Here is a 14,428-nt window from a genome sequence, read left to right on the forward strand (position 1 = left end):
AGCACTATGGGGCTACTACAACAATAACCTCATGCCACCTTAAAAGTTTCTTCCTCCAGGCAGTTAATCTGATCAACCATTCTAGTCAGATTGTCACTTCACTGCACTGTAGACACTTTAAACCATATTTTCTAATGCAGTTTGCATTGCAAATATATGCTGATATTTATGTATTTATGCCCATTTTATTCCACATCTCTACTTTAACTTCATAATCAAGTTTAATATTACAGGCACGTATGGTGAATTTTGTTGTTTTGCAGCAGTGCTGGCAATGCATATTAACAAAAATTGTAAATTACAGTAAGGATGTATATAGATATAAAAGTTAAATAAGTAGTGCAAGAACAGAAAGAAGATTTTATTTTTTATATAATTCTTGTTAAGGCGTTCGTCTAGTGATTTGAAGGTTGCTAGTCCAAGCCTTGGCTGAGGCAGCGTGTGTGTCCTTGAGCAAGGCACTTCACCACACATTGCTCTGCAACAACACCCCAGTGCCAAGCTGTATGGTTCCTAACTCCCTTCCCTTGGACAATATCGGTGGCATGGAGAGGGGAGACTTGAAGCACGGGCAACTGCGGGTCTTCCATACAACCTTGCCCAGGCCTGTGCCCTGGAAACTTTCCAAGGTGCAAATCCATGGTCTCACGAGACTAACGGATGCCTGTAATTTATTCTTTATAATTGTTGAATATTTTTTGTTGCATGTCACAGCCTGACCAACACCACAGCCAATTCCTAATACATGTAAATGTATATGGCGAATAAAGTTGATCCTTGAGGCATCTGCTGCTCATGTAGTTGTAATCCTTTTCTGCAGTTTGCCCTCTTCTTTCACGTTTTCAACTACGGCTCTATACCAACTAATTATTCTGCCATTCTGAATGGCTTCACGATAGTACGTGAAGGATGGCAGTTCCTTGTCATGGACAAAATGTTGTATGCACAAAAACACGATGCTGGAAGTCCAAACACAAAATGTTGGAGAGACCCAGCAGGTCAGGCAGCATCAGGAGAGGAATGAACAGCCGACAATTTGGGCTGAGACCCTTCACCAGGACTGGAAAGGAAGGGGGAAGATACCAGAAGAAGAAGGTGGGGGGAGAGGAAGAAGTACAAACTAGAAGGTGATAGGCCAAGCCAGGTGAGGGGCAAAGGTGGATGGATAGGGGCGGGGGCATATTAGATACTTCTGGAAGGACACTTCATTCTCTTCAGCTCTAATCTTCAAACATGATTGCACTCCTAGAGCTACAGTACTGTGCAAAACCTTTAGGCACATATATATAGCTAAGGTGCCTAAGACATTTGCACAGCGCTGTATTTGTCAATGTGGAGCGGTGAGTGAGTTTGTAAATCTGGCGGGAGCAAAGGATGTTGGGAATGGTGAGGGTGGAGCATGTCATGATTGTTTTATTTTGCAGCAGCAGCAGAGTGCAATACACAGAAGGTCTTAGGCACCCTCATTTTATTTTTATATATATATATATGTACTGTATTGTAGAAATTTTACAGTACCCTCTGTAGCGTTGTGGCCATTTCTCCAGATTTCACTCTATCAATGAGGCAGAAATTTTTTGCTTGAGGTTTAAAAAGATTCAACTTGCTCAGAGAATTGGTTTGTCCTGGTTTCCAAGATAACTTCAAACAAATTTGACTGTTTTCTGTGCCCTGTGGCAACCTGATTCAATTCATCAGCAACGAGTATAAAAGGACAGATTGGAGGGCCTGCTCTATGGAGTGCAATAATGTGCTTTCAGTTTGGATTAAACAGTAGGATGAATTGTTATTAAGGCCCTGAATGGTGGCTTTAAGTTTTCCTCTGCAGCAGTAATCCTAGCAGAACTGTAACAGATGATTTAATGCTTATCCGAGATTTTGCTTTTTATTGTGCAGATATTTTTTCAAGCTTAAAGTAACCTGTATGTCTTTGAGAAGATTTCTCTTGGAGCGATTGAATCCATTCTGAAGACTGGGCAAGCATTGTGGTTATGGGCCTTGTGGCCAGGGCAGATATGAAAAGGGATCAATTTTAAATGGAAGTTTGTAATTGATGCATTTGCCAAGTGCGGTCAATTGCTTTTAATTGATTGCATTCAGTTAGCAGCCCCAATACTGTTATTACTGTTTGCATTATATTTCTGATCCTCATCATTACTAAGGCATCATATTAAAAGAAGACACTTGCTGGATTATTTGCTCTGAATTCTGTGTTATCCTGGAATACCTATTTCGTAAAATTTCATAATACCTGATTTATTTGTTTACCTGTTAAATTACAGAAATTAAATGCACCATTTTCTCATTTGCTGCTGTCAAAATCTGCTCCAGCTGATGTTGGTCAATAATTGAAGGAATGTATTTTGTTTTCAAAGGATAAAGATCCACTTGACCTACTTGCAGAAACTCTTCCATCCGAGGCTCCTAATGATTCAGCTCCGAAATACACTGGCCCGGAAGTGAAGGTACAAATGAAATATGTTTGGAACTTTGAGTGATTGCCTTGTTACTGCATTGTATATTTCGCTTAAAGAAGCAAGTATAAATTTACAGACAAGTGTTATTTGGAATAGTAAGCTACCAAGTAGAGAGATGTTCATTGAATAGAAGGGTTAATGTAGACAGACCCTTCTACGTGTCTTTCAATGTTCTTCACCGCCAGCTCTCTGAGTGCTACCAGGTTTTGCTAACACATTCAGTGGCCACTTTTTTAGGTACACCTGTACACCTGCTCATTAATGCAAATATCTGATCGGCCAATCACGTGGCAGCAACTCAACGCATAAAAGCAATCAAGCATGGTCAAGAGGTTCGGTAGTTCAGACCAAACATCATAATGGAGAAGAAATGTGATCTAAGTGACTTTGACTTTGGAATGATCGTTGGTGCCAGACGGGGTGGTCTGAGTATCTCAGAAACTGTTGGTCTCCTGGGATTTTTATGCACTACAATCTCTAGAGTTTGCAGAGAATATGAGAAACAAGAAAAAAGCGTCCAGTGAGTGGCAGTTCTGTAGGTGAAAACACCTTGTCGATGAGAGAGGTCTGAGGAGAATGGCTGACAGAAAGACGACAGTAACTCAGTTAGCCACACATTACAACAGTGGTGTGCAGATGATCATCTCTGAACACACAACACATCGAGCCCTGGAGTAGATGGGCAACAGCAGCAGAAGACTACGAACATACACTCGGTGACCACTTTGTTAGGTATAGGAGGAAGCCAGTAAAGTGGCCACTGTGTTTATATGCCTAATATTCTCTATAACCTTTGACCCTTTGCCAGTGTGCTGTTAGTGCAGCAAATGTATGTTTTTATGTTCCCTGCACTTCAAAAGTAAATCTGCTCTGCTGTTGTATAAATTCTGGCAAGTGGGCTTTTGTGGTATTATTTTCAATAAGCTTAAATCCACTGTCAGCTTTTATTCAGCCTATGTTTAATGGGGATCTGGACTTGTGGATTAGTATCGTCGCTCCAAGAACAGAGTGCTGGAATGATGGTAGTGATTTAATCAGCAGTGTAGAGAAGCCACAGCGCACCTACCTGTCTGTGTTAGGCAAGTGTGAGTGTATACTGTGAATCATATTGATGTTCTGAGTGTAAAACAGTCCGTCTGATAGACATGAATGAAACTGGAAGGTCTCTGCGAAGAGCCTTTGGTCAACTACACACTGCACAGACTAAACGTTAGCCTTGGTAGCTTTTTTTTTGTTGCTGCAATAAATGACTTTGCCTGGGGAATTCTCTTCAGTCAGTATTGATATTGGTTTACTACTATCACATGTAGTAAGATACCGTGGAAAAACTTGCCTTGCACACTATTTATACAGATCAAATCTTTGCATTGAGGTAGAACAAGGTAAAACAATAACAGTGCAGAATGAAATGTAACAGTTACAGAGAAAATGCAGTGCAGGTAAACGATAAAGTGCAACTTCATAATGAAGTGGTTTGTGAGGGTAAGAGTCCATCTTATTGTACAAGAGGTCCACTCAGCAGTCTGATGTCAGTGGGATAGAAGCTGCCCTTAAGTCTAGTAGGGTGTGTCTCCAGGTTTTTGTGTCTTCTGACCAATGGGAGAGGGGAGAAAAGAGAAAGCCCAGGGTGGGTGGGGCCTTTGATTACACTGCCTGCTTCTCTGAGGCAGCAAAAAGTATCAATAGAACAATAAAGTAGATCTATTTACAATTATTTGAGAGAGGAAACAAAAGTGAATTTTTTAAAGCGTTGTGCAAACAAGACTTTGAAGATGAGGTTGGAACAGGAAGGGAGCATTGTGAGTAGATGTGCCAAACGGTCCTGTTTCTCAATTATGATGTCTGTGTATTTTACTAATCAAAGCACATCTAAATGATATTTATTACTCTACTGTCTGTGATATCAATAGTCAGTTTCCCTTGTTTACTGACAGTTGTATTATAATTTACTCAGCTAGAACAAGGTAAAACAATAACACTGCAGAATAAGGTAATAAGGAACTCACTGGCACAGACGGGGCATATTTGCGCTTGCAATGCTGAACGAAAGGAGAATCTCTGGCATTGAGAGAACAGCCTCTATCTGGCACTGAAAGAAAATAAAGGATTAAGCTCTTTACATGAGCTCTGTAACTAATTCAGATAAGTATTATTATAGAGTTATACAGCAGAGCAAGAGGCCATTCGGCCCATCTGGTCAATGCTGACAACATCTTCCCTGCTAGCCCCAGTTGGCCCATAATCCTCCAGCCTCCTCAACTCCATGTACCCATCCAAATGCCTCTGAAATGTTGCGATTCTCCACACCTCTGCCACTTCGTTCCGGCGGCTCATTCCCAGCATCCTCCAAGTAAAGAAGTTAACCTCGTAGGAGTCTTATAAATCTTTTCCCTCTTATCTTGTAATTGCACCCTTTAGTTTTGGACTCACCATCCCTGGGGATAAGGCTGTCCCCCAACCGCCTCATCCACCCCCTTCCTGATTTTGAAAGCTTCTGTGAGGTCACCTCTCTTTTGGTCGAAGTTTCAGGTCAAAACTCAGTAACGGACTTCCTGGTCTGCTCACTCCATCTCTGCCCACTGACTCACGATTTTAACAGCCAGTTTTCTCAGCATCTTGACTATATTCTCGACGGATAATATTCACCTAACTTTTTAAAAAGATTATTGAAACACAATGTATAGATACTGAACCTTGATATTTACTTTTTTATGTTAACTTTATTTTTCATAATTTTAGGAATCAGATGCAACAAAGAAGCTGATTGAACGTGTGGGAGAACGAGATGATACGATACCACCTGATTATAGATTTAAGAAGGAGGATGATTCAAAGGTTTGGACTAAAATTAAATTTGAAGGGAGGCAGTCCGAGCCAAAGCCTTATTTGAATACTTCAAAATATGTCCGTGTAGGAAACAGCTGGCAATATTTATATAAGAGCTTGTTTTTTAAAAAAAAATCTGTAGTTGTGTTGACAGTTTGTGGCAAAATCACAAACGACACATTACTGAACAATTTAAATGTAATCAATATACGTGAAGACCCTCAAGAGTTTAATCCTGCTATATAATAGATTATATAAACAAATCAGTGTTCTTTATACTGGCATCAAGTACAAGGCCAGCATTTAAACATTAAAAGTAAAGATTATCTTTGTTTGTCACACTCACATTGAAACGCACAGTAAAATTCATAGTTTGCGTCAACGACCAACACAGTCCAAAGAGGTGCTGGGAGCAGCCTGTAAGTGTTGCCAGACTTCTGCTGCCAACAAAGCATGCTCACAATCTAATAACCCGTATGTGTTTGGACTGTGGGAGGAAACCAGAGCACCTGGAGGAAACTCACGCTGTCACAGTGAGAACCTACAAGCTCCTTTCAGACAATGGCAAGAGTTGAACCCAGATCGCTGGCACTGTGAAGCATTTTGCTAACCGCTATACCACCTTACTGCTATACTTTCCATGCCTAGTTGCTCTTGAGAAACTGGTAGTAAGTCACTGAGTGCTTTTGATGAACTCCTCTTCAGTTCAGCTGCTTGGTCAAGTGGGGCAAAGATGTTCTTAGTTTTCAAAGTGGTTCGCCATATTGATCTTGCAAGTAAACCCAATGATTTCAATTTCAAATAATTTCCACTGCAGATGGGAGTCAAATTCTGATTTCTGGGGGCAATTGCACAGACTCTGTGATCATGTGGTTCTCCACCCCCATTCAAGGTTGTGGTTTCTTTCTTTCTTTTTCAATCTTTTTATTAAGTTTCAAGATTAATAAATGTAACAATAATAGTAATGATACATAGAGATTGGGATTACAATAATAACAGTTAACACATACAAGCACGGTTCCAAGTAACAAATATAGTTTAACCTCCCAATCTCATAGTAACTGACCATGAAGAAGATATTTTATAAAGAAAGGTTGTGGTTTAGAAGGTTAATGTCCACTATAAACATTGCTCCTAGTGTACTGAGGTCTGATTAAAATCGGGATGAATTGATGGGAATTTGGCGCGCAGTAACTGGGGCGGGTGTGATTTTAGTGTAATGCACTGTTTCCTCAACCTAGGATCCATGGATCCCTTGTTCAGTGGTACTGGTTCATGCATAAACAGGTTGAGAACCCCTGGTGTAATGGGTGCTTGATGGTTGCTGTTGCTTCTGTGAAGATTTCTAATTCTGATATCAATAAGGTGATTCATATTTGTTCTTTATGACAGGAGAAAGGTAAACCAGCTTCTTCCATCACTTCTCCAGGAAGTCAACCAAAGGTGAGAGAGAAAGAGAGAGAGAGAAAAAGAGGGATAAGTTTTAAGTTTTGAGTCCACTGCTGCCATCAGGTATAAAGTACAATAGTTTCAGGACTCACACCATCCGGTTGAAGAACAGTTACTGCCCCTCAACCATCAGGCTCTTGAATAATAGGGGATAACTACACTCACTTGCCCCATCATTGAGATGTTGCCCACAACCAATGATCTCACTTTAAGGACTGGTTATCTCATTATCGTATGTTCTCATTATTTATTGCTATTTATTTAGTTTGTTGTCTTTTGCACGCTGGTCAATCCTTCACTGACCGTGTTATAGTTACTATTCTATAGATTTGCTGCGTATGCCCACGAGAAAATTAATCTCAGGGTCCTATGTGGTGACATATATGTACTTTGATAAAATTTACTTTGATCTTTCATGAAGGGCTTTTGAAATCCCTTTATTAAAACTCTTTACGTTTCTAGCCCATCAATCATTGACAATCGTGCACACATTGTGTTAACAGTATGGAAGCTTGCTGAAGGATTCCGATTTATTTAGTTCCTCTATAGCAGCTGTTCCCAACCTTTTTTAAGCCATGGACCCCTACCATTAACTGAGGGATCCAAGGACAGGTGGGGAACCCCTGCACTAGAGAATCAATGCTGCTTCTCAACTTGTGCCCAGCGTGATCATCTCAGTGATTCTAAGTTGTTCTGCCAAAAGACAAGCATCATGATTTTATGGACCTTCTTTGGTCACAAAAGAAAATGAAAGGATTTGGAATGTGAGGAAGCTCGTTCAGTTTGTTTGTCCCAAACCAGTGTCTGTTTTCTATAGGTTTGATGTTGCAGGGCTGCTCTCTGCATGCACAGGATGCGTCTATTTGCACTCACTAGACTCAGTTCACCCTCAAACAGAATCGCATCACCTAGACTTCGCCCCACTGCAACCCAACAACAAAACTAAACGCGAATGCCGTACATACTTTAAAATATGTATTTCATGTTTCATATGAAAATAATTTTAATAGTTAAACTTAATTCAATGTGAAGAAGCGAGTAATGTACTTTACCTTTCCAATTGATAAGGACTTGGGATTAAAGTCTACTCTTTCCATTGGGCATGGTGCATATGAGTAGGGGGTGGAGACTTTGTGTAATCACATCCAGTTACAACCGTTATAGCTGTTCCTATGGGTGGCAGGGTGGAGATACGTCTCTACCAAAAGAGATGTAAGATGCTCCTTCCCGCCGCTAGCCTACAGGTCACCCTTGGGCAAGGCTTAGCCTCTGTTCAGGGTCACGTGAAGACATGGGAGCAGCTGGTAGATGGTCAGATGAGCAGTTGGTGCATATTGCAAGTCCTGGTTATGCGACCACTGACGCCAGGCAGACAACCTCTGAAGAGGGTTCGTATTGGCTGTGGTCATCCATCTTGGACTGACACTCTCCACGTCGTACAACATGACACATAACAAACAAGAGTTGTTCCTAAATGTCTACGGCAGTATTAGTAGTTTGAACCTTTGTATTTGTATTGTTAAAGTGATGTTACTGTGGTTTGACTGCATTAACCATCTTGTTATCACAGGGTATGACAGAGGGTGACGTCTTGGATTCTCTGTCGGCTGATTTTGTCCAAAGCTCTGCTGCTCCACTTTCAAAATGCTCGGCTCTGGTCTCTGAGACAGCACCCCCACCTTCAATAAAGAAGCAGGTATGGGTCCAACCTTAATGTGTTGCAGAAAAAAGGGGCAATATATGGGGATAATTAGAACTCTGTCGTTCTTGGTTTTACGGTATGACTTCAACATGCACAAAATGGTGGAGAGCAGCAGCATTGTTCTGTATGCTGATCTGGATTTCCAGCAGCTGTCCAATCTCTTGTGTTTACCCAAGTAGCAAACTTTCGTAAGACCATTAAACATTGGCCTTTCGGCCCATCACATCTGTTCTATTTGTTCATGGCTGATTTATTTTCCTTCTCCAGGCCATTCTCCTGCCTTCTCCCCAGAATCTCTGATGCCCCTAAGAATCAAGAAGCTCTCAACCTCCACTTTAAATACATTCAATGACTTGGCCTTCACAGCTGTCAGTGTGGCAATGAATTCTACAGATTCAGCATCCTCTGGCTAAAGAAATTCCTCCTCATCTCTCTAAAGGGTCATCCTTCTATACTGAGGCTAAACCCTCTGGTCCTAGACTCTTCCACTGCAGGAAATATCCTCTCCACGTCCACTCTAGGCCTTTCAATATTCAATAGGTTTCAGTGAGATCCCCTTCATTTTTCTGAACTCCAGCAAATATAGTCCCTTTCATGAGAAGGAAGAAGGAAGATTCTACATGGCCAGGTCCACTTATTCACTGCAAAGTACACATTTCATTTTGTAAAGCAACGATATAAATTTGAAAGGCCTTGGGCATGTAAATCCTGTCACATGTAGTGCGAAATGAGCCAAGATAAGAAGTGCACAATTGTCAATAACTTTAAATATTTTTATATAACTAAAAAACAAGTAAAAAGTTAACTAAGTTCAATTTATAGAAATGTAAATGTAAAACTCTCATTGGTTTCTCTCCATTCGAGTAAACGGATGTGCTGGCCATGCAGGTTTTTCAATGACATTGTTGTGCCGTTGTTCTGCATTCTACAGCTGCACTATAGAGTCTGTTATCACAGGTCCAGTCATGAAAATGGTGGTAAACGGCACCCAACAAGTTTGAGATTGCTGGCACTTCCAGACCATCATAATAGCTTTTCTGCTTTATATTTGTGGAGTAATATACTTCCATCAGAGACAGTTCAGAGAATGTTCATTGAGTTGTGTTGTGTATTTAATATTTCAATAATATTTGAATAACCTTAGATATATATTGGCTGATTAAGCATTCTTGTTCCTTTAAGTAATCCATTACGGGTTATATGCATATATGCGTGAATTGTGTACATCATTACGTTGTCACGTGATACATGCACATCTCGCTTAAAACATAGCAGGTTGACTTATGGGGCAAAGGTTATCATCTTGACAAAGGTGGAGTATGTTGAGGTTATATAAAGCATCTGAATCGAGTTCAATAGCACTGGCATATGTTGTGAAATTTGTTGTTGTGCGCCAGCAGGACTCTGCAATATACAAACGTTTGTGTAATAAAAACTAAATTACAGTAGGAGTATCTATATATTAAAATGTTAAATTTAATAAGTAGTGCAAAAAGGGAGAAAATAAAGTAGTGAGGTAGTGTTCATGGGTTCAATGTCCATTCAAAAATTTGATAGTAACATTCTGCTATCTGAAATTTGAAAGCAAGGGTATAATGCTGAGGCTTTATCAGGCATTTTTCAGCCCACATTTGGAGTATTAGGAACAGTTTGATCATGGTCTGAGTAATGGGAGCCCTGTTTCCACTACCCTCTGTCTCTGTCTCTGCATGTGAACACACTGGGCAGCACACTGCTCCTGTAGCTGCGCTGAGCTTTAAGGTCTCTGGATCTGATAGGTATGTAGAACACATTGTTGGAACACTCAGTGCTTCACATGAATGGAAGCATTGACCAATAAAGATTCTCTGGGGTCTTCACATGGGAATTGTGAATTAAAACTGAGAGGAATTGGTATGTGGGAGCCTCACAACAGTGAATTAGTCAAAAACAGGCCTCTACTAGATTTCACCACAAGACTGTCAGATCCTTTCTCCTTTCTTTGCATATTTGCACATTAGTTGTTTGTCATCTTAACGTTTCAATCTTCCCTTTTAACAGGATTTCAGTGAGACACTCCCCCACTGCTCCCCCTGTGATCTCTGTTGCCCTCCGACTCTTTGACCATGTACTCACCCAGACTCGCTACCACAGCCCACCTTCCAGCTATCCTCCTTCCACTCCCCCCCACCATCTTTTTATTCCAGCATCTTCTCTCTTCCTTTCCAGTCCTGATGAAGGGTCTCAGCCTGAAACATTGATTCTTTATTCATTTCCACAGATGCTGCCTGACCTGCTGAGTTCCTCCACCATTTTGTGTGTGTTGTGTATATATGGTATTGATTCTATGGTATTTCTTTGTTCTACTGTGAATGTCTGCAAGAAAATCAAATTCAAGGTAGTATATCATGACATATACATACGTTGATATCTACTCTGAACTTTGAACTTTTTCCTTCTGCCAGAAATCAGTCAGATTGATACAGGTTAGACAATTGAAAATGAAACATCAGTTGAAAGTGCTTTTACTTTTTCTACACAGGAACCTCTGAAAGCTTCTTCAGTATCTGCACTGAAAGCTTCTTCAATATCTGCAAGTCAGAGTGGCGTTAAGGTGAGTGGTAAATCCAAAATATGTGGTTTTCTGGGGTAACCGAAATGGGTCATCTTGGTGTGGTTTCATTTTCACAGAAAAGGTGGAAACCAAAAGTGACGTTTCAAATCTGCGAAAGGAGATTTTGTTTTATCGAGATTCCATATCCACAGGCTCACGTGCACGATATGCAATTTGAGGATCCTGTTTTCCATTAGTTTTTAGTCTCCAGTATCAATCCATTCCCGAAAATGGAGGTTGTGCATTCCTGCTGCACCTGTACCAGCTAGAAGAGTTTTGTTTTGCAAACCTTGTTCAACAGAGTAGCTTTATTTGCCACATGTACACTGAAACACAGAGTGGATGTGGAGGGGATGTTTCCTATGGTGGGGGAGTCTAAGACCAGAGGACACAGCCTCAGAATAGAGGGAGTCCATTTAGAATGGCGATGAGGAGGAATTTCTTCAGCCAGAGTAGTGAATCTGTGGAATTCATTACCACAGAGGCCAAGGCAGAGGTTGATAGATTCTTTGTTGGTAGGACATGAAGGGATACGGGGAGAAGGCTGGAAACTCGGGTTGAGGGGGAAATAGATCAACCATCATGAAATGTTGGAACAGACTCAATGGGCCAAATGGCCTAATTATGCTCCTATATCTTATGGAATCATAAAGTGAAACATGTCATTTCCATCAATGAGCAACACAGTCCGAGATGTGCTGGGCCACGCTTCAGGCACCAACACAGCATGCTAGCAGCTTACTAACCCTAACCCATGTGTCTTTGGAATGTGGGTGGAAACCCATGCGGTCACAGGGAGAACGTCCAGATCCCTTACAGACAGTGGCGGGAATTGAACCACGATCGCTGATGACCTGTGCAATATAACCTCCACTGCGATGAGAGAAGTACAAGTGGAGTACAAGGGTCTCTGCTGAGTTTTACCCAGACAGAGAGATTCCCTTTCCTCCACTTGCTGGATTGATAGACCTGCCAGACACTGGGTGGGGAAGTCACCATCAGGAGACAATCATACATGGGTTGTGGGCTGGAGCTGATTGCTGTGGGCAGAGGGAGTACGTGGAATGGGTGAACCATGGGCCAAGCTTCAGTCTGGGCTTTGTGAAGAAGAGCATGACATAGGACGGGAGTAAGGTTGGCATGCTTAGTGGTCAGAGTGTGGGGCAGTGTGCACATCAGTTTGGCCATCACAGAGCAGACTGCCGACAGGGTTTGATAGTTGAGTTATGTAGTTCTGATGAGCCAGGCTAAATATGGCGGTTCATGATAAGCAGGTCAGAGTTTCAGGGTGGGAAATGGACTAGCCATCACAGTATGGGCTAGGCAGAGCTCTCATCAGAAGAACATAGGCTGACAGATATTTGCTCTTCTGCTGTCTCAGATTCTCATTTACTTATCACATCTACGGTACATTGAAACATACAGTGAAATGCATCATTTGTGATAACAACCAACACACCCAAGGATGTGCTGGAGGCAGCCTGCAAGTGTTGGCACATATTCCATTGCCAACATTGCTTGCCCACAATGTTCAGCAGAATATTGTATTTTGGTATAGGAAGTTCTGTGCATGCCCTGTACAGATGTTGTAAAGAGCGAGCAATTTTCCGTTTAGATATTGGTCATCAACCCAAAACCAAGTTGTTATTATTCCTCCTTCCACTCTCCATTGTCCAGCTGTCCCTCCTCCTTTCTTTCTCTCTCTTCTCCCATTCACCCACCCACTTGCCTTCCTTTCCCTCCCAATCCCCTCTCTCCTATTACAATATTTAGCTTGTTCAAGGATTTTGCTTAACCAACTAGTACTGTAAAGTTATCAGAACTTGTACCTTGCAGAGAAGGATTCTTTCTGAAAGATCCCAGAAATCTCCACTGGGAATTTTGTCATCAGGCTTCCCCACCGACACATCCGGACACATCTCCCACCGACGTATTCGGGCATCTCTCCCACCGACGGATCTGGGCACGACTCCTGCCGACAGACCCGGGCACGACTCCTGCCGACAGACCCGGGCGTCCCCACTGTCGGATCAAGGGTTGTTCTCTGACTGATTGGGGCACTCTCCCACTGACAGGTCTGGGGAACTATCATGCTTCATGTGGGTCAATGAGAAGCAGTTGGTTTGGGAACTAGCAGCTCCCTCTTCCATTTTTCTGTCATCTTTCCTGACCTTTGGAAAACTGGGAGAAATGATAAACGCTACTTCTGATTTCCAAATTCATTGTGGGACCCTGACCGAAATGTAGTTGTAAAGTTCTCTGGCTCTCTTCGACACATCTTCACACAAATACTCATGGGTACATTAGCAGTGTTTCAAACTAAGGGAGCAGTTATGGACACTGCTCACTGAGGGTAGACCTGCTTTGCCTGGTTGTGAAAGGCTCTCAGAAACTTCCTGCTGGGTCGATTGCTCTGAGATATTCAGTTTGTCACAGACACAGAGCTCGATATTTGCACATCTGGTATCCTGGTATCATGGTTATGCTGCATTGCCGTTATAAAGAGCAACCAATTGTCCGTTTAAATATTGAGCACCTGCCCAAAACTATGCTGTTATTTTTCCTGCTTCATCTCTCCTCTCTACCACCCTGTCCTCCCTCCTCTTTTCTCCCTGTCCTCCCTCCTCTTTTCTCCCTGTCCTCCCACCCACCTTCCTCCTTGTCTTTTTGCTCTCCTTTCCCTCCCAATCTCCTCGCTTCTACAACGTTTAGTACGGTCGGGGTTTTTGCTTGAACAACTTGTAAAGTTATTGGCAGAGTTTGTTCTTTGTGAGAAGGATTCTTTACAGACACTGCCAGAAATTGTTGGGAGGTATGTTTACATACAGTATACATTTTGGCATCAGTGATAATATTTTCTGCTGATAGTGTCTGCCTTGATTCGGAACTCAAAGCTTTGTATGTCAGGTTTCAAAGCTGGAATATCATGAAAAATAGGGCATCGTAGAACATGGCAGAGTACAACACAATACAGGCCCTTTAGCCCACAATATTGTGCCGATCTTTTGACCTTCTCCAAGATCAGGATTATCCTTCCCTTCAATATAGCCCTTCATTTTTCTTTCATCCACGTACATATCTCAGAGTCTCTTAAATGTCCTAATGGATCAGCCTCTACTACCACTCCTGGCAGTGCATCCTCGCATCCACCACTCTCTGTGTTAAGACAACTTCCCTCTGACATTCCCCCTTACTTCCTTCCAATCACATTAGAATTATGTCCCCTGGTATTGACCCTGGGGAAAAGTCTCTGGCTGTCCACTCAATCCATACCTCTTATCATCTTGTACTCCTCTATCAAGTCACCTCTCATCCTCCTTCACTCCAGAGAAAAGACCTACTGTATGTCACTCAGCCTATCCTCATAACTCAGTCATTCAG

General features: G+C 41.9%; 1 protein-coding gene across 7 annotated transcripts in view; it reads left to right on the top strand.

Annotated features, from left to right (window-relative positions):
* cast (calpastatin) overlaps positions 1 to 14,428 on the top strand; it is a 206,002-nt gene that overhangs the window by 149,635 nt on the left and 41,939 nt on the right. For all 7 annotated transcript variants that reach the window (XM_063068584.1, XM_063068580.1, XM_063068585.1 and 4 more), the window contains 5 exons: positions 2,376 to 2,465; positions 5,217 to 5,312; positions 6,696 to 6,746; positions 8,323 to 8,448; positions 10,976 to 11,047. In XM_063068584.1, the coding sequence (XP_062924654.1) occupies positions 2,376 to 2,465; positions 5,217 to 5,312; positions 6,696 to 6,746; positions 8,323 to 8,448; positions 10,976 to 11,047 (435 nt within the window). The remainder of the gene's footprint in view (positions 1 to 2,375; positions 2,466 to 5,216; positions 5,313 to 6,695; positions 6,747 to 8,322; positions 8,449 to 10,975; positions 11,048 to 14,428) is intronic.

The sequence above is a fragment of the Mobula hypostoma genome, chromosome 16 (assembly GCF_963921235.1).
Source record: "Mobula hypostoma chromosome 16, sMobHyp1.1, whole genome shotgun sequence".
In the NCBI taxonomy this organism is placed as follows: Eukaryota; Metazoa; Chordata; class Chondrichthyes; order Myliobatiformes; family Myliobatidae; genus Mobula; species Mobula hypostoma.